This window comes from Zonotrichia albicollis, chromosome W (assembly GCF_047830755.1).
Source record: "Zonotrichia albicollis isolate bZonAlb1 chromosome W, bZonAlb1.hap1, whole genome shotgun sequence".
NCBI lineage: Eukaryota > Metazoa > Chordata > Aves > Passeriformes > Passerellidae > Zonotrichia > Zonotrichia albicollis.
This window is the reverse complement of record NC_133859.1, coordinates 22,774,030-22,794,636: the sequence shown is the minus strand read 5'-3', so window position 1 is coordinate 22,794,636 and position 20,607 is coordinate 22,774,030. Positions and strand designations below refer to the sequence as shown.

The 20,607-nt window shown below is 44.0% G+C and overlaps 1 protein-coding gene across 5 annotated transcripts in view; it reads left to right on the top strand.

Moving 5' to 3' along the window:
* LOC141726970 (transportin-1-like) overlaps window positions 1-20,607 on the top strand; it is a 183,391-nt gene that overhangs the window by 133,220 nt on the left and 29,564 nt on the right. For 4 of the 5 annotated variants that reach the window (XM_074532124.1, XM_074532121.1, XM_074532122.1 and 1 more), the window contains one exon: window positions 12,594-12,736. In XM_074532124.1, the coding sequence (XP_074388225.1) occupies window positions 12,594-12,701 (108 nt within the window). In that variant the 3' untranslated portion in view covers window positions 12,702-12,736. Of the gene's footprint in view, window positions 1-7,025; window positions 7,197-12,593; window positions 12,737-20,607 lie in introns of those variants that run through there. The other variant, XR_012577926.1, reaches the window with a different exon arrangement.

The window sequence follows — 20,607 nt, the reverse complement described above, 5'->3', positions numbered from 1 at the left end:
GATCTCAGTTCTCATTGGCAATAAGAGCATAGAGGGGTCTAGCGAACAGTCTATAATTATGAACTCACAGCTTGCACTACACTGCCATGCTTAAGAAGGTTTGGAGTTCTTTCGTTGTCTGGGGTTCAGGGTTTGGCATAGGGCTTCCCTGCCTTAAAGTCTGCTGCTCAGCACTCACTTTTTACTCTAGGTAGATTACTTTCTGTTTCACTACCTGTGCCTTTTTCTTTGAGACTCTGCGTCCTTGGAGTCCTAGGAAATTCAAAAGGCTTACCGTCCAGGCTTCTCTTGCTTCCCTCGTCCGAGTGGCTACTAGAAGATCATCTATGTACTGCAACAGCCTCCTTTCCTCTTGTGGAGCTTCCTGGGACTCTGGGTCCTTGCAAGCTGTTCTCCACTCGGAGTGGAGAATTTTGAAGCCTTCAGGCACATGGACTATGTGAGCTTGTGTTTGAATGCAAAAATGTTCTGGCTGGCTTCGTGGATAGTGAGGCAAAAGAAGGCATCTCTTAGGCCTAAAACAGTGAACCAGGTTAGCTCAGGTGTTAAACAAGTTAGTAAGGTCTATGGATTTGCTACCACAGGGTACAAATTCTGTGTTATCTTATTGACAGCCCTTAATCCAGTACTATCAGTTATTGGACTGATTCCTTCTTTACCTTCTTTTTGAGGGTACTACTCAGTTCTCACTGGTTGTGTTCTTTCATTAGGCTTGATGGGGGAGCATCCCATGGGGGAACATCTTTCACTCTCCCTGGTGCAGCAGAGGCCCATACCCTTGAAAACACTTATTTACTTATTCTAATATCTCCTTACTAATGTCTTTCTTAATTTCAGTGTCTGTTAATGTTAAGCCTAACATCTTTATATTATTTGCTTCCAGAGTAACCTTTCTCATTTGAGAATGTTTAGCAAATTGAGTGAATTGTACAAAAGCTTTTAGGTACACATAGTACACATGTTACCGTAAAGGTTTGCAAAAGTATGCCTTCTCTGACTGGCCTGTTGTTCATTCCCCACACTACAACATAAACATTCTCCACAGGTACTAAAGCTTTATTTAAAACTGAACACATGACCCTTGTGCCGACAAAAATTCTTCCCTTTTGGGAAGGTCACCTTTACCCCTCCTCCCTTACCTTGGGAGGAAGCCTTTAACAAATCATATGTACTCATTTTGCGAACTGTGATTGCTTTGCATTTCAGCATGATAATCCTTGCCTGATTTCATACGTTGCTATCTTATGCTGCATGCTGAACAACATGTTTGATTTGCTTTTTCTTTGCCTTGTTTTCTTTTTCAAGGGCCAAGACCAGAGAGCGGTCTGATCTCACAGTCTCTTTGTCATTCTGGGTGATTTCTTAAAACAAAAGACATTTCAGCATACAAAAACTATCTCATTTATCTTCCTATTATAAAACAGTACTAACAGCAATGAAGCACTATAAATCTTTTTATTTTCTGAGCTGCTCTTACTGGCAACCTCCTCCCAGTGAGCCCCTCCTAAAAGGGGCTAATTTAGGAACCTGTTTGCTCTGGTCAGTTCTCATTATTTATTTCTCCTTGCCCTATCTCGCTGCCATTTGAACCTTTTTACAGACCTTCACAGTAGTTCCTCAGTTTTCCTCCTACATACACACAGCTCCAGGTGGCAGGTATCAGATGTGATTCCCACACACAAGCTCTAAGACCTTAGGTTCTGAATCCGCTTGACCAGAAACCTTTAATTTACACTTGGGGCGTGTACCCTGACACTTATTGGAACAGCAAAACAGCAATACCAGTGTTTCTCATAAACACCACACTGCAATAATACCTGCACATCCAGCTTTTGCCCTGTCCAGGTTTAGAGCAAATTTGGGGAAGAATCCCCCCAAAGGAGCTCCGGTGGGAAAAGCAGATCCAATCGGCCCCTCCCCCCAACTGGTCCGGGAGGAAAGAAAAATACCTCCTTGGAGAAAGGTGGAAAAAAAAAAAACCCTGTTTATTAAACAATAAGACCAAAACAGTATCAAAACAATGAGACCCCTTGCCACTCTAAAAGAGATGACAAACTGAGAAAACCCCGGGTTCAAGCAGCAGCTCACTCAGTCTCTGATCAGTCTCTCAGTGCTGGAATTGTTGCAGGCCAGGGCCGGCCCAGTGGGCCACAGCTGCAGCTGCCGGTGCTCTCCTGGGTGTTCAGTCCAGAGCAGTTCCAAGAGGTCCAAAGAAAAGGGAAAAAAAAAACAGTCCAGGGAACTTCTTTGCCCCAGCTAGCTAACACTAACTAAAAAGCAAAAGAAGAGCTCTCTGTCCCGCTGTCTGTCCGCAGACAACACAGTCAGGAGCCGGAATGTGGAGGAGTGAGTGCAGTGTCTGAAAACAAACTGCGCGCTTCTTCTCTCTCCCCCTTCACTCTCTGTAACACTCTTAAAGGTACAAAACTTATTATTATTCAACATAAACAGAATGAGACAATTGGGGATAAAAGCATCATATAGTCAACCCAGGACATGCCCACAGGCCATTCCCGTGTTCCCTGGGGAGACAGGGCAGCCAGAGCTGTCCCTGTGCCCAGGGCGCAGCCACTGTCACCTCACACAGCCTGCTAGCCTCTTGATGTACCAAAGGCTCCCCGAAATTGCTCACAAAGGCAGGCTATTCTGTTTGTTACAGAGAACTTTAAATCCCTACAGCAGATTGTTTCCAGTAAAGACTTACTGCAGTACCAACTGAAGTCTCATAAATCTCATAAGTCTCATTAACTAATTCATCTCATTCACCTCTTCTATATAAACTCTGTTTTACAAAATATCAGTCTTTTCTAGTTCTCTTCTTGCACAATCTAATTAAGCACTGTGTCTACTTACACTTGTTTTGCTGCTTTGCAAAAAGGCTGTGCTAGTCACAGCCGAAACTCTGATATGCCCACAGACACACGCACTCTCTTTTTTCCCTCCCCCTTATCTCAAATTCACTAGAGCCAAGGCTTGAATTACTATGAGGGGGAGAATTCTTGGAATTCCTTTAACTCGCTTTATCGAAGTTAAACATAAATCATCGTACTATAGTTCTCCTATGTAAAATGCTACTCTTGTTGCAACAAAATCTTAAAATCTCCATAAACACCCCTATACAATCTGAGAATCAAATTACCACAACGCAGCGAAAGAAAATCACCACACAAAATCACTGGGAAAGGGCATATTTCTCAAAGTGCTCACTTTTCTCAACACAACACAGCATACCATAATTCAGCATTTACTCAAATCAATTTTTCCTGGACACAATCAAAATAACAGCACACAGTCTAGAGATCAAGTCCAAACATCCAAGGCAAAGCAACTCTCTGAGCTCATACTCATGGTTAAAATGTACCAAATCTACACAAATCACTACATTCAAACACGATAAATACCATCACTGACATTCCTCCACTCGCTTTTCCGCAGGGCACTTCTCTCCCTGCCCCCGCAGCCTGCTGCAGCCGGCGCCTCTGACCTCACTTGGCTGCTTCAAACACGGGGAGTACTGACCCCCCTGCACTGTAGGGCACTGTAGATTTACTCTCTTTTATACACCATACACTTATCACCTGCACGATCACAAACACAGTGCACTGGCCACACACATTAACCATACTGCAACACAGTGTCCGGACATCACACACACAAACAAAACACACACGGGCTCACCAGTTCTGCTCTATCAGAACTATGAATTCCCAATACACACATACACGGGTTCACCCGGCTTACCCCCAAAGCCGCTAGCGGTCTGCTCAATCAGAACGATGAACTCCGTCTCTAATACAGCTGCTCTATCAGCTGAATCCCATCTCTAATACAGCTGCTCTATCAGCTGAACCCATGAACCCAGACGTCTCTGGGTGATTTGCTCCCTTTCTCTCCTTCCTCCCCCCCTGGGGCCCCATAGTACGGACCGTATTCTCCTCCGCAGGCCAGCGGGTCGTTGTCTGTCCTCGCAGGTGGCAAGTTGAGACAAGCGGAGCCCCACCAGGAAAAAATCCTGGGGCGCGCCATGGAGGTCCGTCTATCCCCCCTGCCCCCGTGGGGACAGAGAAGTTCTGGCTGGCTCGCCAAAATGTTTTGCAGAGAAAAGAAGAAACCTCACAACTTTATAAAAGTTGTAAAGCTCGGTATGCTTTTATTACGACGCGCACTGGACGCAAGCCTCCCCAAAAGGGCATGCGTACCCCTGAAGATTTCAGACCTCCTTTTATCCCTCTTCCAAATGCATATGCATACGGTTTCACAATAAGTTCATACATATTCATCTTGCATGACACTTAGCACTAATTCTTCTTTATCGGAGGAATTCCTAGGTCGGGGGCAGATTGACCTCGTGGTTTTTCTGTTTTTCTTTCTCTGTCTCCTTGCTGTCTCTGGAACGTGGCCTCTCCTTCAGCTTTAGCTCCACAGACCCTTCACCTCTCCCAGACACTTCACCTAATTCAGGATGGATCCTTACTCTGTCTCACTATCAGTTATTGGGCTGATTCCTTCCTTATCTTCCTTTTGAGGGTACTACTCAGTTCTCACTAGTTGTGTTCTTTCATTAAGCTTGATTACCATGGGGGGCATCTTTCACTCTCCCTGGTACAGCAGAGGCCCATACCCTTGAAAACACTTATTTTCTTATTCTAATATCTCCTTACTAATGTCTTTAATTTCGGTGTCTGTTAATGTTAAGCCTAACCTCTTTATATCATTTGCCTCCAGAGTAACCTTTCTCATTTGAGAATGTTTAGCAAATTGAGCAAATTGTACAAAAGCTTTTAGGTACACATAGTACACATGTTACTTTAAAGGTTTGCAAAAGTATGCCTTCTCTGACTGGCCAGTTGTTCAGTTGTTCCCCACACTACAACATAAACATTCTCCACAGGTACTAAAGCTTTATTTAAAACTGAATATATGGCTCTTGTATCGACTAAAATTCTTCCCTTTTGGGGAGGTCATCTTTATCCTCCCTCCCTTACCTTGGGACCTTAACAAATCATATGTATTCATTTTGCGAACTGTGATTGCTTTGCATTTCAGCGTGATAATCTTTGTTTGACTTCATACATTGCTATCTTATGCTGTATGCTGAACAAAACGTTTGATTTACTTCCTCTTTGCCTTGTTCTCCTTTTCAAGGGCCAAGACCAGAGGGCGGTCTGTTCTCACAGTCTCTTTGCCATTCTGGGTGATTTCTTAAAACAAAAAGACATTTCAGCATACAGAAACCCCATCCCATTTATCTTCCTATTTTAAAACAGTACTAACTGCAATGAAGTATTATAAATCTTTTTATTTTCTGAGCTGCTCCTACTGGCAGCCTTCTCCCAGTGAGCCCCTCCCAAAAGGGGCTAATTTTGGAACCTCTTTGCTCTGGTCAGTTCTCATTACCTCTTTCTCCCTGCCCTATCTCGCTTCCACTCAAACCTCTTTTCACAGACCTTCACAGTAGTTTCTCACTTTTCCTCCTACATACACACAGCTCCAGTTGGCAGGTACCAGATGTGCTTCCCACACACAAGCTCTAAGACCTTAGGTTCTGAATCCGCTTGATCAGAAACCTCTAACTTGCACTCGGGGCATGTGCCCTGACGCTTATTAGAACTTGTGTTTCTCACAAACACTGCACTGCAATAATACCTGCACATCCAGCTTTTGCCCACAGGTCATTCCCGTGTTCCCTGGGGAGACAGGGCAGCCAGAGCTGTCCCTGTGCCCAGGGGACAGCCACTGTCACCTCATGCAGCGTGCCAGCCTCTTGATGCACCAAAGGCTCCCCGAAATCGCCCACAAAGGCAGGCTCTTCTGTTTGTTACAGAAAATTTCAAATCCCTACAGCAGACTATTCTCAGTCCAGACTTGCTATGGTACCAGCTGAAGTCTCATTAACTAATTCATCTCGTATATCTAACCTCTGTTTTACAAAATTAAGCACTGTGTCTACTTACACTTGTTTTACTGCCTTGCAAAAACAGGCTGTACTTGTCACAGCCGAAACTCTGATATGCCCACAGACACACACACCCCTTTTATCTCAAATTCACTAGAGCCAAGGCTTGAATTGCTGTGAGGGGGAGAATTCTTGGAATTCCTTTAACTCGCTTTATCATAGTTAAGCATAAATCACCGTACTATAGTTCTCCTGTGTAAAATGCTACTCTTGTTGCAACAAAATCCTAAAGTCTCCACAAACACCACTATACAATCTGAGAATCAAATTACCACAATGCAGCAGAAGAAAATCACCACACAAAATCACTGGGAAAGGGCATATCACTCAAAGTGCTCACTTTTCTCAACTCAACACAGCATACCATAATTCGGCATTTACTCACATCAATTTTTCCTGGATACAATCAAAATAACAGCACACAGTCTAGAGATCAAGTCCAAACATCCAAGGCAAAGGAACTCTCTGAGCTCATACTCATGGTTAAAATGTACCAAATCTATGCAAATCACTACATTTAAACACAATAAATATCATCACTGACATTCCTCCACTCGCTTCTCCGCGGGGCATTTCTCTCCCTGCCCCCGCAGCCTGCTGCAGCCGGTGCCTCAGGCCTCACTCGGCTGCTTCAAACATGGGTAGTACTCACCCCCCCACACTGTAGGGCACTGTAGATTTACTCTCTTTTATATACCATACACTTAAACACTTGCACGATTAGAGATACAGTGCACTGACCACACAATGTATTGACCATACAGCGACACAGTGTCCGGACATCTCACACACACCCAAACAAAACACACGGGCTCACCAGTTCTGCTCTATCAGAACAATGAACCCCCAATACACACATACATGGGTTCACCCGGCTCACCCCCAGAGCCACTAGCGGTGTCGCTCTATCAGAACGACGAACCCTGTCTCTAATACAGCTGCTCCATCAGCTATACCCAGACGTCTCTGGGTGGTTTACTCCCTTGCTCTCCTTTCCCTCCCCCGTGGGCCCCTCAGTACATACCGTATCTTCCTCTGCAAGCCAGCAGGTCGTTGTCTGTCTTCGCAGGTGGCAAGCGAGACGAGCGGAGCCCCACCAAGAAAAAAATCCTAGGGCGCGCCTTGGAGGTCCGTCTATCCCCCCTGCCCCCGCAGGGACAGAGAACTCCTGCCTGGCTCGCCAAAATGTTTTGCGGAGAAAAGAAGAAACCTCACAACTTTATAAAAGTTGTAATGCTCGGTATGTTTATTTATGGCCAGACGCATGCAGAGAAAATTCTCCTCAAAAGGCATGCGTACCCCTGAAGATCTCAGGTCTCCTTTTATCCCCCTTCCAAATGCATATGCATACAGTTTCACAATAGGTTCATACATATTCATCCTGAGTGACATTTATCGCCAGTTCTTCTTTATCAAAGGAATTCCTAGGTCGGGAGCAAATTCACCTCGTGGTCTTTTCTGTTTTTCTTTCTCTGTCTCCTTGCTGTCTCGGCATGCGAGTTTTTCCTTCAGCTTTGGCCTCACAGACTTTTCACCTCTTCTAGACACTTCACCTAATTCAGAATGGATCTCTACTCTGTCTCAATGGATTGGTTGGTTTGTTGGTTTTGGAGCACTAGAGCTAAGAGAGAAAATACTCCTTCCAAGAGCAAAGGTGCATGATCTGCCAGTGTTGAGATCTCTTATATACCCTAATTGTATCATGTTTTAGAAAAGCAAGACATCTGAATACTGTAACTGAAGCTCAATTGCTAAAATTGTCCTGTAAGATATTTTTTTAAAAGCGCTCCTTTTGTTGTACCTGAACATTCTTCGAATTTTTTTGGTAGCTTCTTGGCAGCTGCCAAATCAGACTCTTTGGGTTAGGAAAGAGAGGTGAATCTGTCTGTGGAAGGTCTCTTTCAGGGAGAAAAGCAGTAAATTAACTTTTGACACTGTAATATTGTTGCTACATGCTGTTTAAAAACAGCTCTGCTTGAGAAAGTTGTGTTGAGGGTGAACTCAGTATCATGAGCTTTAACTTTGACATTGCCTTTTTTGTGAGGATATTTTCATGATAGACTGTTCCACAATTATGTACCTTTGAGTTTAGAAAAGAAAAACAAACCAAAATATTAGAAACTGCATTATTTTCTATTAAGAGGAGCTAAAATACTAAGACCTTTTTGACAGTGTCATTCAATTTTTGTAGCTTTCAGTTAATTTATTACATTGGAGGGTCCAGACTGAAACCTGTAGATTTGATTTTTTTCCCCGTCTTATATTGTGGATCTCTGTTCTTTCAAAACACAAAATATTTTAATAGCTTCCTTTTTAGTAACAGTTTTTCTACAGGTTTCATGGAAAAAAACACAGCTCTCACAGGATACTTTTGTTTTTTGCAAGAAATTGACAGACATTCATTCTGTCAAATGGTGGCGGTGGCTCTGGCTCAGCTTTCCTCCCAGAATATATTATAGGTTTAAAAAGATGAATGTGAACGCAGTCATCTTAACATATAAACAGTATCAATTGACAAAATGTTCAGCCTCACTCTAGGCTGTCACCATAGTCATTAAAACTACATACACACACATATGTATATTTAAATTTATATAAAATATATAATTATATACTTTATGCTAATCTATGTGCGTAGTGATATTGTATATGTCACCCTTAACTGAAATGCTGGGGGTTTTTCCTTTAAGAAAGACATTAGAATCATAGAATCACAAAAAGGTTGGTGTTGGAAGGGACCTTTAAGATCATCTAGTTCCAATCCACCGCCACTGCTAGAAACACCTTTCACTAGACCAGGTTGCTCAGTGCTCCATCCAACCTGGCCTTGAACACCTCCAGGGATAAGGAGTTCTCAGCCTCTCTGGGCAACCTGTTCCAGTGTCTCACCACCATCATTGCATCTAATCTAAACCTGCCCTCTTTCAATTTGAAGTCATTCCCCCTTGTCCTATCACTCCATGCCCTTGTGAAAAGTCCCTCCCCAGCTCTTATAAGCCCCCTTTAGGTACTGGAAGGTGCTCTAAGGTCTCCTTGAAGCCTTCACTTCTCCAGGCTGAACAACCCCAACTCTCTCAGCCTGTCTTCATAGAAGAGGGCCTCCAGCCCTCTGATCAGCTTAGTGGCTTCCTCTGGACTCACTCTAACAGGTAGACATCTTTCTTGTGTTGAGGACCCCAGAGCTACATGCAATACTCAGGTGGGGTCTCAGGAGAGCGGAGTAGAAGGGGAGAATCCCCTCTCTCCATCTGTTGGCCATGCTGCTCTGGATGTAGCCCAGGATACAGTGTGTATCTGGGCTGCAAGTGCATATTGCTGAGTCATGTCATGCTTTTTGTCCATAAACACAACTTCTATGAAGTCCCTCTCCATCTTTCTTCAGGTACCAGAACGCTGTAATTAGGTCACCAAAAAGCCTTCTGTTTTTCAGGCTGAACAACCCCAACTCTCTCAGCACATCTTTGTAGTAGAGGTGCTCCATCCCTCTCATCATCCTGATGGCCTCCTCTGAACTTGCTCCAACAGATCCATGTCCTTCCTGTGCCGGGGACCCCAGAGTTGGATGCAATACTCCACGTGGGGTCTCACCAGAGCAGAGGGGCAGAATCCCTACCCTTGACCTGCTTTTCACACCTCTTAATGTAGCCCAGAATACAATTTGCTTTCTGTGCTGCAAGCACACATTGCCAGCTCATGTCCAGCCTCTCATCGAAAAGCACCCCCAAGTCCTTCTTAGCAGGGCTGCTCTCAATCTGTTCATCCCCCAGCCTGTGTTGATACCAGGGGTTGACCTGACCCAGGTGCAGCACCAGCACTTGTTCTTATTAAACCTTATGTGATTCCCATGGGCAATCGGACTTGGACTTGTTGAATTTCATGAGGTTCACACAGACCCACCTCTCAAGCCTCTCCAGGTCCCTCTGGATGCCATCCCTTCCCTCCAGTGTGTCTACCCCACCACACAGCTCGGTGTCATTGACAAACTCACTGAAAGTGCACTCAATTCCACTGTCCATGTCACTGACACAGATGTTAAACAGTGCTGGTCCCAACACTGACTCCTGAGGACAGCACTTGTCACTGGTTTCCACTTGGACATTGAGCTGTTGACCATAATTTGAGTGTGATCATCCAGCCAATTCCTTATCCACTGAGTGGTCCACCCATCAAATCCACATCTCTTCAGTTCAGAGCCCAAGACGTCATGCGGAACAGTGTCAAATGCTTTGCACAAGTCCAGGTAGATGATGTCAGTTGCTCTTCCCTCATCCACCACTACCGTAACCTCATCATATAAGGCCATCAAGTTTTTTAGGCTTGTTTTGCCTTTGGTGAAGCCATGGTGGCTTTCAGCAATCACCACCTTGTTTATCATGTGCTTTAGCATAGTTTCCAGGAGGATCTGCTCCATGACCCTGCCTGGCACTGCGGTGAGGCTGACTGGCCTGTAGTTCCCTGGGACTTCCTTATTTCCCTTTTTAAAAATGGGGTTTATGTGTCCCCTTTTCCAGTCAGAGGAAACTTCACTGGACTGCCATGACTTCTTAAATATGATGGATATCCTTGGCCAGTTCCCTCAGGACCAGACGATGTATCTTGTCAGATCCCATGGACTTGTGCACCTTCAGGTACCCTAAATGGTTTCAAACCCGGTCTCAGTCCCTGCTTTCATCTTTTGCAACTTGAACAGTGTATCTGGAACACTTGTTGGTGAAGACTGAGGCAAAAAAGTCATTGAGTACCTCAGCCTTCTCCATGTCCTGGGTAAACAGGTCTCCCATATCCTTCCTGAGAGGACCCACATTTTCCCTGGTTTTTCCTTTATATCTGATGTACCTAAAGAAGCTTTTTTTCTTACCCTTAATGTCCTGTGCCAGGTTTAATTCTATCAGGGCTTTAGCTATCCTAACCTCATCCCTGACTGTTTGGACAATCTCTCTGTATTCCTCCCAGGCTACCTTTCCCTGCTTCCATCCTGTGTAAGCTACCTGTTTGTGTTTAAGTTTGTCCAGGAGCTCCTTGTTCATCCACACAGGTGTTCTTCCCTCATTTCCTCTGTTAGAATACGTTGCTCTTGGGTCTGGAGGAGACAATCCTTGAATATCATCCAGCTCTCTTGGGACCCTCTTCCCTCCAGGGCTCTATCCCACAACACTCTATCAAGCAGATCCCTGAAGAGGCCAAAGTCAGCTCTCCTGAAATCCAGGGCAGTGAGCTTGTTGTCCACCCTCCTTGCTGCCTCAAGGGTCTTGAACTCCACCATTCCATGGTCACTGCAGCCAAGGCTACCCTTGAGGTTCACATTCCCCAACACCTCCTTGTTGGCGAGAACAAGGTCCAGCATAGCACCTCTACTCATGGACTCCTCTTTCACTTGGAGAAGGAAGTTGTCATCAGCACATTCCAGGAACCTTATGGATTGCCTGTGCCCTGCTGTGTCATCCCTCCAACAGATGTCAGGGTGGTTGAAGTCCCCCATGAGAACCAGGACTTGTGAACGTGAGACCACTCCTATCTGTCTGCAGAAACCTCATCAACTCAGTCTTCCTGGTTGAGTGGCCTGTAGCAGACCCTCCACTATAATGTCACTTGTCCTTGCCCTCCCTTTAATCCTGACTCACAAGTTCTCAGTCAACTCCTCATCCATCCCCAGGCAGAGCTCCATGCACTCTCGATGGTCATTGACATAGAGGGCAAGACACCCTCTTCATCTCCCCTGGGCTATCCTTCCTAAAGAGACTGTATCCTTCCATTCCAGCACTCCAGTCATAGGAATCATCCCACCATGTCTCTGGGATGCCAATAAGATTATAGTCTTTCTCCTCCTGTTTGTTGCCCATGCTGCATGCATTGGCATAGAGGCATTTATGTTGGGCCCCAGATGAAGCTGACTTTCTGTCTGGAGTGGCTGGAATTCCTTTGTGCTGCCCTTCAGGTTCTCTCCTGCTGACCTTTGATCCTTCTTCAGGCTCTGGGCATCTCTTCCTGGCTCCGGCATCTATCTACTATGAGTGAGATGGCATGCCATCCCACACCTTATCACTGTTAAACCTGATGATGTCCCCCTCCCCCATCATATCTAGGTTAAAGCCCTGTCAATAAGCTCTGCTAGCTCTTGACCCAAGACCCTCTTCCTCCTTTGAGAAAGATGAATCTCATCTGAATCCAGCAAGCCCGGTGCCATGTAGGCCATCCCAGTATCAAAGAAACCAAAATTTTTGCAGTAACACCAGTCACGGAGCCATGCATTAGTAGCCAGGGTGCATCCGCTTTTTTCCATGTTACTGCCTGCACCTAGAAGAACAGAGGAAAAAATAACCTGTGCTCCTGCTTCCCTCACTAACCATCCCAAGGGTTTAAAGTCTCTTTTGGTCACCCTCGAACTACGCTTTGTGACTTCATTGCCACTCACATGGAGGACAAGCAATGAATAGTAGTCCAAAAGCTGAACCAGGCTAGGAAGTTTCCTGGACTTCCTTTTTCTCTTAGTAACATTTAAATATTAAGCTGAGAAATTCAAATGGACAGATGCAGAATCCAGCAGTTTATGGCTTACTGCATATGCTGCTAGTAAATAATGATGGTGTATCTACTGCTTAATGATTATCTTGATTTCCCTCCCCCCTCTCATTTGTAGATTCTTCATGGATTTAAAAATCAAGTTGGGGATGAGAATTGGAGGCGTTTCTCTGACCAGTTTCCTCTTCCATTAAAAGAGCGCCTTGCAGCTTACTATGGAGTTTAACCTTATGCACTGTGGCTGCAGTCCCACAATTAGAGGTAAGCACGCAAATCTTCCTTGCTAAACAGAGCTGTATAATAAGTCTTCCTCCCTGTTTATATTATATGAAACATAATTAATTCACTAGAATAAACTTTTACAGATATGTTGGAACAGCTACCTTTCCATACACAAAGTAGTGTATCAAGATAAGGTTGGAAATGTAGGTGTAAAAAAGTGCCTGTTTAATAAGCAAAATGATTATTATAATCCTCAAGCCATCATGCTAAAGTAACAGGCTCCCTTATGACTTATGAATTAGTAGATAACTGATGTAGTCTAAGGCAGGGATAGTTCCCTAGGATAGGAAAGCAAGTTTGTTAAGACACTTTAGCAATGAGAAGTTAAATGCGTTCATAACCACATACTATATTATCTTGGCATTGAATAAAGAATGTTATGTTAATCATAGAACAATAGAATATCTTGAGTTGGAAGGGACCTATCAGGATCAAGTCCATGTCCTGGCCCTGCACAGGACACCCCAAGAATCATACCATGTGCCTGAGAGCATTGTCCAAACACTTCTTGAACTCTGGCAGGCTTGGTGCTGTGACCACTTCTCTGGGGAGCCCAACCACCCTCTGGGTGAAGAACCTTTCCCAAATACCCAACCTAAACCTCCCCTGACACAGCTTCATGCCATTCCCTCAGGTTCTGTCACTGGTCACTAGAGAGAAGAGATCAGTGCCTGCCCCTCCTCTTCCCCTCATGTGGAAGCTGCAGACTGCAATGAGGTCTACCCTCAGTCTCCTTCAGGCTGAACAAGACAAGTTACCTCAGCCACTCCTCATATGGCTTCCCCTCTAGACCCTTTACCATCTTTGTTGCCATCCTTTGGTCTCTCTCTAATAGCTTTATATCTTTCTTATATTGTGGTGCCCAAACTGCACATAGGACTAGAGGTGAGGCCACACCAATGCAGAGCAGAGCGGAACAATCCCCTCCCTTGCCCGGCTGGCAATGCTGTGCCTGATGCACCTGAGTAATGTGCGCCTCGGCTGGATTTCGGGGTATTCCCCAGCTGGCTGCTGCAGGTCTGGATAGTGCAGTCCTGTTCAGCACAGCCTGCCTGGGCTCCTGAGCAGCTCCCAGCTGCAGGCAACCTTAGCAAGCTCAGCTCTTAAGTGAGATCAGCTCTTTAGTGATTATCAGCTCATCTGTGATTTCAGCTCTTGGCTTGCCAAGTGCCTTTGGCAGACGCAGGGAGAGAGAGGAGAAGACTGTATGAGATTCCACAGAGATGTCTTTATTGATGTCTTCTGCAAAGGTTCTCAGGGACAGCTCTTCTGCCAAAGTGGGCAAAAGTAGGGGTTTTTATAGGATACAGGAGTTTTAGAAATTGTCCAATAGTAAGGGTCGAGGCAAATGTGACCTATATTCATACAGAGAGATAAGCAAGGGTCCGAAGGTGGAAGACAGGTTTCTTAGGTCCAGTCGTCATGACTAGGCATTTCCTGTCTTAGGCTGCTGAATGCCATGGAGGCATTGCAGGCCCTGTGCCTGCTACATACACCCCAGGATATGGTTGGCCCTCCTGGCTGCCAGGGCACTGCTGACTCAAATCCAACTACCCACTGACCAGGGCCCCCAAGTCCCTTCCTGCAGCACTGCTCTTTAGCCTCTTGTTCTCCTGTTTGTCTGTACATGTAGGGTTGCCCCATCCCAGGTGCAGGATGTGGCACTTTTCTTTGTGAAACTCCATATGATTGGTGATTACCTAGCCCTCTCATTTGTCAAGGTCTCTCTGCAGAGCCTCTCTGCCCTCAAGGGAGTCAATAGGTCCTCCCAGTTTAGTGTCATCATCAATCTTTCTTAGTGTCCCTTCAAGTCCTGTGTCCAAGTCATTTATCAAGATGTTGAAGAGAAATGAGCCTAAGAAGAAGCCCTGTGGAACCTCACTAGTTGCTGCACGGTAGCCTGATGTAATCCCATTTACTATAATTCTTTGTGCCTGACCCATGAGTCAGTTGCACACCCATTGCATGATATGTTAATCCAGCTGTGTGCTGGACATTTTGTCAAGAAAGATCCTGTAAGATAATATTGAAAGCTTTACAGAAATCCCAAACAGACTTTTCTTGGCCAACTAAGTGGATTATCTTGTCGAAAGAGGAAATTAAGTTTGACAAGCAGGACTTTCCCTTCATGAAGTTGTGCTGGCTGTGACCCATGACTGTTGTCCTTGAGGTGTTTTTCATTAACTCCCAGAATAATGCTGCAGCATTGGTGAATGGGGCAGAGCAAATGACATCATCTACCTGGACTTATGCAAAGCATTTGATACTGTCCTGTATGACATCCTTGTCTCCAAATTGGAGAGACATGGATTTGATGGACGGACCACTCAGTGGATAAAGAACTGGCTGGATGGCTGCATGCCACTGAGTGGTCCGTCCATCAAATCCATGTTGTGGTCAACAGCTGATTGTCCATGTGGAGACTGGTGATGAGTGGTGTCCCTCAGGAGTCGGTACTGGGGCTGATACCGTTCAACATCTTTGTTGGAGACATAGACAGTGGGATTGAGGCCACCCTCAGCAAATTTGCTAATGACATCAAGCTGTGTGGTGTGGTCGACACACTGGAGGGAAGGGACGGCATCCAGAGGGACCTGGACAGGCTTGAGATGTTGGTCTGTGCAAACCTCATGAAGTACAACACGGCCAAGTTCAAGGTCTTACACCTGGATTGTGGCAATTCCAGACACATCTACATGTTGGGCAAAGTGAATGAGAGCAGCCCAGCAGCCCTGCAGAGGATTTGAGGGTGATGGTTAATAAAAAAACATGAGCTGCCAATGTGTGCTCGCAGCACAGAAAACCAACGGAATCCTGAGCTGCATTCAAAGGAGCATTGAAGCGCCTTTGCTGGGTTTCAGGGTGTCCCCGGCAGGCTGCAGGGTCCCAGATAGTGCAGTCCTATTTGGGACAGACTGTCCGAGTTCCCAAGCAGTTCTCAGCCGCAGGTAACCTTAGCAAGCTTAAGTGAGATCAACTCTTAAGTTATTATCAGCTCATTGTGATTATGGCCCTTCAGCTTGCTAGGTGCCTAGGCAGGCAGACGCAGGGAGAGAGAGAAGGCCATGTGGAGTTCCACAGCAATGTATTTATTAGTTCTTCTGTGAAGGGTCCCAGTGACAACTCTTCTAGCCAGAGCTGGGCTAAAACAGCCCTTTATATAGGGTACAGGGGAATCAGAAATTGTCCAATGGCAAGGGTTAAAGGAAAGTGACCTATAGTGTTACAGAGAGATAAACAGGGGCTTCAAAAGGCGGAAGAGGGGCTTCTAGCCCATTCACCATGACTTGGCATTTCCTATCTTAGGCTTGTGCACACCACAGGGCCCTTGCAGACCCTGTGCCTGCTACAGAGCATGACCAGCAGGTTGAAGGAAATGATCCTCCCCTTCTACTCTGCTCTTGTGAGACCCTCCCTTGCATACAGTTCTGTTGTCCCCAACATAAGGACATAGAACTGTTGTAACAAGTCCAGAAGAGGCCACTAATTTGATAAAAGGACTCAAGCACCTTGCCTATGGAGACAGGCTGAAAAAGTTGGGGCTGTTAAACCTGGAGAAGGTTGTGGGGAGACGTCATAGCAAACTTCCAGTATCTGAAAGGGGCTACAGGGAAGCCAAAGAGGGACTCTTTGTCAGGAACTGTAATGATTGGGCAAGGAACAATGGGTACAAACTGAAAGGGGAAGTTTAGACTGGATTTCAAAAAGAAATTTTTTACTGTGAAGGTGGTGAGACTGGAACAGGTTGCCCAGAGAGCTTGTGGATGCCCCAACCCTGGCAGAGTTCAAAGCCAGGCTGGATAAGGCCTTGAGCAACCTGGTCTAGTGGGAGGTGTCCCTGCCCATGGAAGGGGAGGTTGAGACTAAAGGATTTTTAACGTCCATTCCAACCCCATAACATTCTATGATTGTATGATTGGTGTCATTGTCCTGGCTGTGTAGTCTGTAGTAGATTCCCTTGATGACATCCACATTATTTGATTGTCCCTTAAACCTTGCCCAGAGGTTCTCAACCATGCTATTGCCAACTGCAAGCTCCCTACATTCACCTGTCCATTGCATACAGTGCCATTCCCCACCTTGCCTGCCCTGCCTATTCCCCCTGAAGAGCCTGCAACCATCCAACATGGCACTCCAGTCACAGGACTCATCCCACCACATTTCACTTATGCCACTGTGTTGTGGTTTAGGAATAGTACTCCCCAGTTCAGCGCTATCGGCGATGGAGAGAGACGAGGAGACTGTTGATCGGAATCCGAATTTATTGTGGACTACGTATGCTTATATACTATTCTAGGAAGGCTAGTAATTTTTTACTGCAATGATTGGATTAATCATCACATAAACAAAATTATATATTTTGCAACATCTCTTGCTTGCAGAAGTTGATTCTTTTCCTGTCATCCAGTCTTGATTCAGTCTTCAAAGATCTGTTTGTTCTTGCCAAGGCATCCTAATTATCAGATCTCTTATGCTAATCAGGTCTGAAGTACATAATCTCTCCCTTCTCTTTTCAACCAAAACCACTCCTTTAATGGCTTTATTAATTTTCCTCTGCATACATTGAAGCAAGCAAGGTATCATGATTAATACAATTATTATCAAAATCATCACATGCATACTTATCTTTAAAAAATCTTTTAGCTAGGATGCTAAACCCCAGCCACTAAAGGCTCAGGCGTGATCTCCACAAACCAAAAATATTCGCAATGGCAGCCGCAGGGGGGACATTACTGGATTTAGAAGGGCTGCCAGAAGTGTAATTGTACCAAAAGGTTTGATTCTTATATACAGGGTGATAGGGAAAAGCATCTTAAGTTTTAGACTGATTCTTTCACATGTATTTAAAATTAACACAAAAATCCTTTTTCACAGAACCCCGGAGCTCTAATTCCTGGGTCTCCAAGAGTGCTTCAGGAGTGTAAGGGATTAAATTTGATTTGATTTGATTTGATTTCAACATTTTTAGTGTAAATATTAGTGTAAAGTTCTTGAGCAGCTACACTCTGTTTTTTTGCCTTTTTTAAATAGCGTGTTTCTCGTTATGAACATGAAGGCAACATAAAAGCAAAATATGTGACAAAACAATAAACTTATACTAAATAAAAATAAATCAGATAATATGTGCAATTTGTAGCACATGAAAAATAGAATAGTGATTTAAAATAATGCATTGTAAAATGCCTAAATATTGTACTATTACTTAGAGTCTGTAGTAATTGGCAAACTTCATTTTAAAGGGAGGGCTTGGAGAACTATTCCCAGGTATTTAATAGGAGGCTTAGCTATTATATGTCCAAATTTGGCAAGTCAAAATGACTTGAGTAGAGTTTTGGTGTAGAAAATGCTTGGCTTTATTGGTATGTTTCTCCACTAGTTAAGACTAGGACTTGGCCAGGGCCCAGGCCTTAATTGGAAGAGGCTCTTTAATATATTTTGAAAACCTCTTTGTAATAGTAGTTAGGAAAGTTCTTTAAAATCATATGTCTTATAAATAGCTGTGCAACAATATGTGAAGGTTTGTAAAGCAAATGGCTTTGTCATTTATCTTTAGCTAAATAGTAGTAAAACAAAAAAGGCATTAAACAGCTTATAACTGATAGCAGCCATAATATAAAATTGTTACTCGTTCTTTAGTAGTACTTATAAAAAATAAAAAGCAAAAATTGTTCTTATTTCTATAACAAAATAGCTGTATCTTTTAATTTAAATGAGCAAATGTGTATACATTCATTTAGGCTTTATGTCATTCACTTGTATAACAAAGAATTTATATCTTATTGTTCAAACAGGTATATTTCAGCAAAACTTAAAATCAGCTCCACTAAAACTTAACTTCAGTAAAACATAACAAAAATATACTTTAAAAAACTTATAGCTAACATCACTGAGACTAAACAAAATTAATCTTAAGAAGAATTAACTCATTTAAACTCTATTATTACAAAAAGGGTACTGAAACTTTGTCATATAACAATTAAACATCAAGGTAAACAACAACTGTTCAGAAAAATTTGCAATAAAATTACTTTGTTAAAACTGTGGAGTAGAAGTAAGCAACTAATAAAGCTGACAGTACAGTTTATATAGTAGTTATAGTTAAGTCTCAAATAACTACTACAAATAAAGTTCAAAGTTTGTCTTGTATGTGTTATAGATGGATAATGAGATGATTGGCTGTCGCAATTAAGGGATGAATATTGCGTGAATATTAAGAGAAGCTTTATTGATGTATAGTTATGTTATTGTAGTTTAGATGTCCTCTGTTCTCCCCATAGCTCCCTTCCCTCCCACCACCCCACCCCCCATATTGGTGCCATCAGACAGCCTGGGTTGTCTAGGACAGGTAAAAGAAGGCGTGCACATGTGCCCCTTACATGGGGCAGCTGGGAATGGAAAAGCTTGTTGCTAGGGGGGCACGGCATGACAACACCTGACCTTCCAATCAAGTTACAAGAAAGCAGTCTCCACCAATAAATGGCAAATAAGAGTTGACTGACAGACTTTGGAGGAGCCAGGGCTGGCTGATGCAACCCCCAGGAGTATAAAAATACTGAGCATCCATCTCAAAGACAAAACGACCCTGTGGTAGGCAGCCACAAGGGCAGTTCCTAGCACTGCAATTTTTCCTTATTTAGTCCTTTGTTGAATTTTTGTTAAGGTTTAATAAACCTTTTAAATTTTTTTAAGTGAGCAGTTGTCTCTAACACATGTGAGCTAAAGAATCTTGAATTTACGACTTATCTAATAACTCTCAGTGAACTATGCAGTTTTGCAATGTTACTAATATGTTGGAAGACACCACTTTTACACAAACACCTTCAAATTTTTCTAGTAACAATCCTGTTAAAAAACATAAATCAAAAGTTACTAAAATTAGAAGGTAAATTTTAACACTGGCTGGTGCTGGGGGGGCGGGGGGGGGGGCACACCCGCTGCAGCAGCTTTTAATGATTGCTTGTAGGATAGCTTTAAGTTTGGCTTAATAAAAGTAATGAGATATAAATGTTAAAGTCTAAAACAATAAAAATTTAGTTATAGTGCTAAATAGCTGTACCAAAAGATTCACAATAAAATTACTTTGTTAATAAGGCAAGTAACTGGTAGCAGAAATGTTTTGACTAAGGTGAGATGTCACTCAGGGCTTTAAATTTGTATCAAGTATCACTTTGATAGCTGGGCTGCTCCTTCCAATGCTTGAAAGTGCCTGAGGCACTTCAGCAAGGAACCATTGTGGGGGTGTCTCAATGACTCCTATACAAAATTTGAATGCATAAAAATTCCCCATTCTGTTAACACATCCCTCTCCCACAAAACCTGAGGGACAGACAGCACAAAAGGTTTAACTGTGACTATCTGCCCATCAGGCCCTGTTATTTGCACCAAGTGTTGGCTTTGCAAGCTTTGACTATTCCCACACAGCCAGAGAGTACCTGAGGCACAGTCATTAATGGCCAATCACTGGGCCCTTGGCTTTTTTGAGATAACAGTCACATCTGCACCAGTATCAATGAGTCCTGTTAAAATCATGTCCTTTCCTTTCAGAGTCACTTTGCATTGGCATGTGGGATGCTGAGATGTAATACAGTTGTGTTTAAAAAATCCGTGATACCCCTATGAAACCAAACCCCCCTCCCCTCTGTTCAGCTATCAGGGGTGCAGATAGGGGTGCTGCCGGGACAAGCATGAGTTGGACTATATTGCTCCCAGCTGGGGCTACACAGGGTGGCTGAGGGGTCCAAGCCATGATCATTATTTCCCCAACCGAGTCAGAGTCAATGACTCCTGGCAGCACAAACAACCCTGTTATCGAGGTAGATGATCTACCTATAAGCAAAACGTGGTTACCA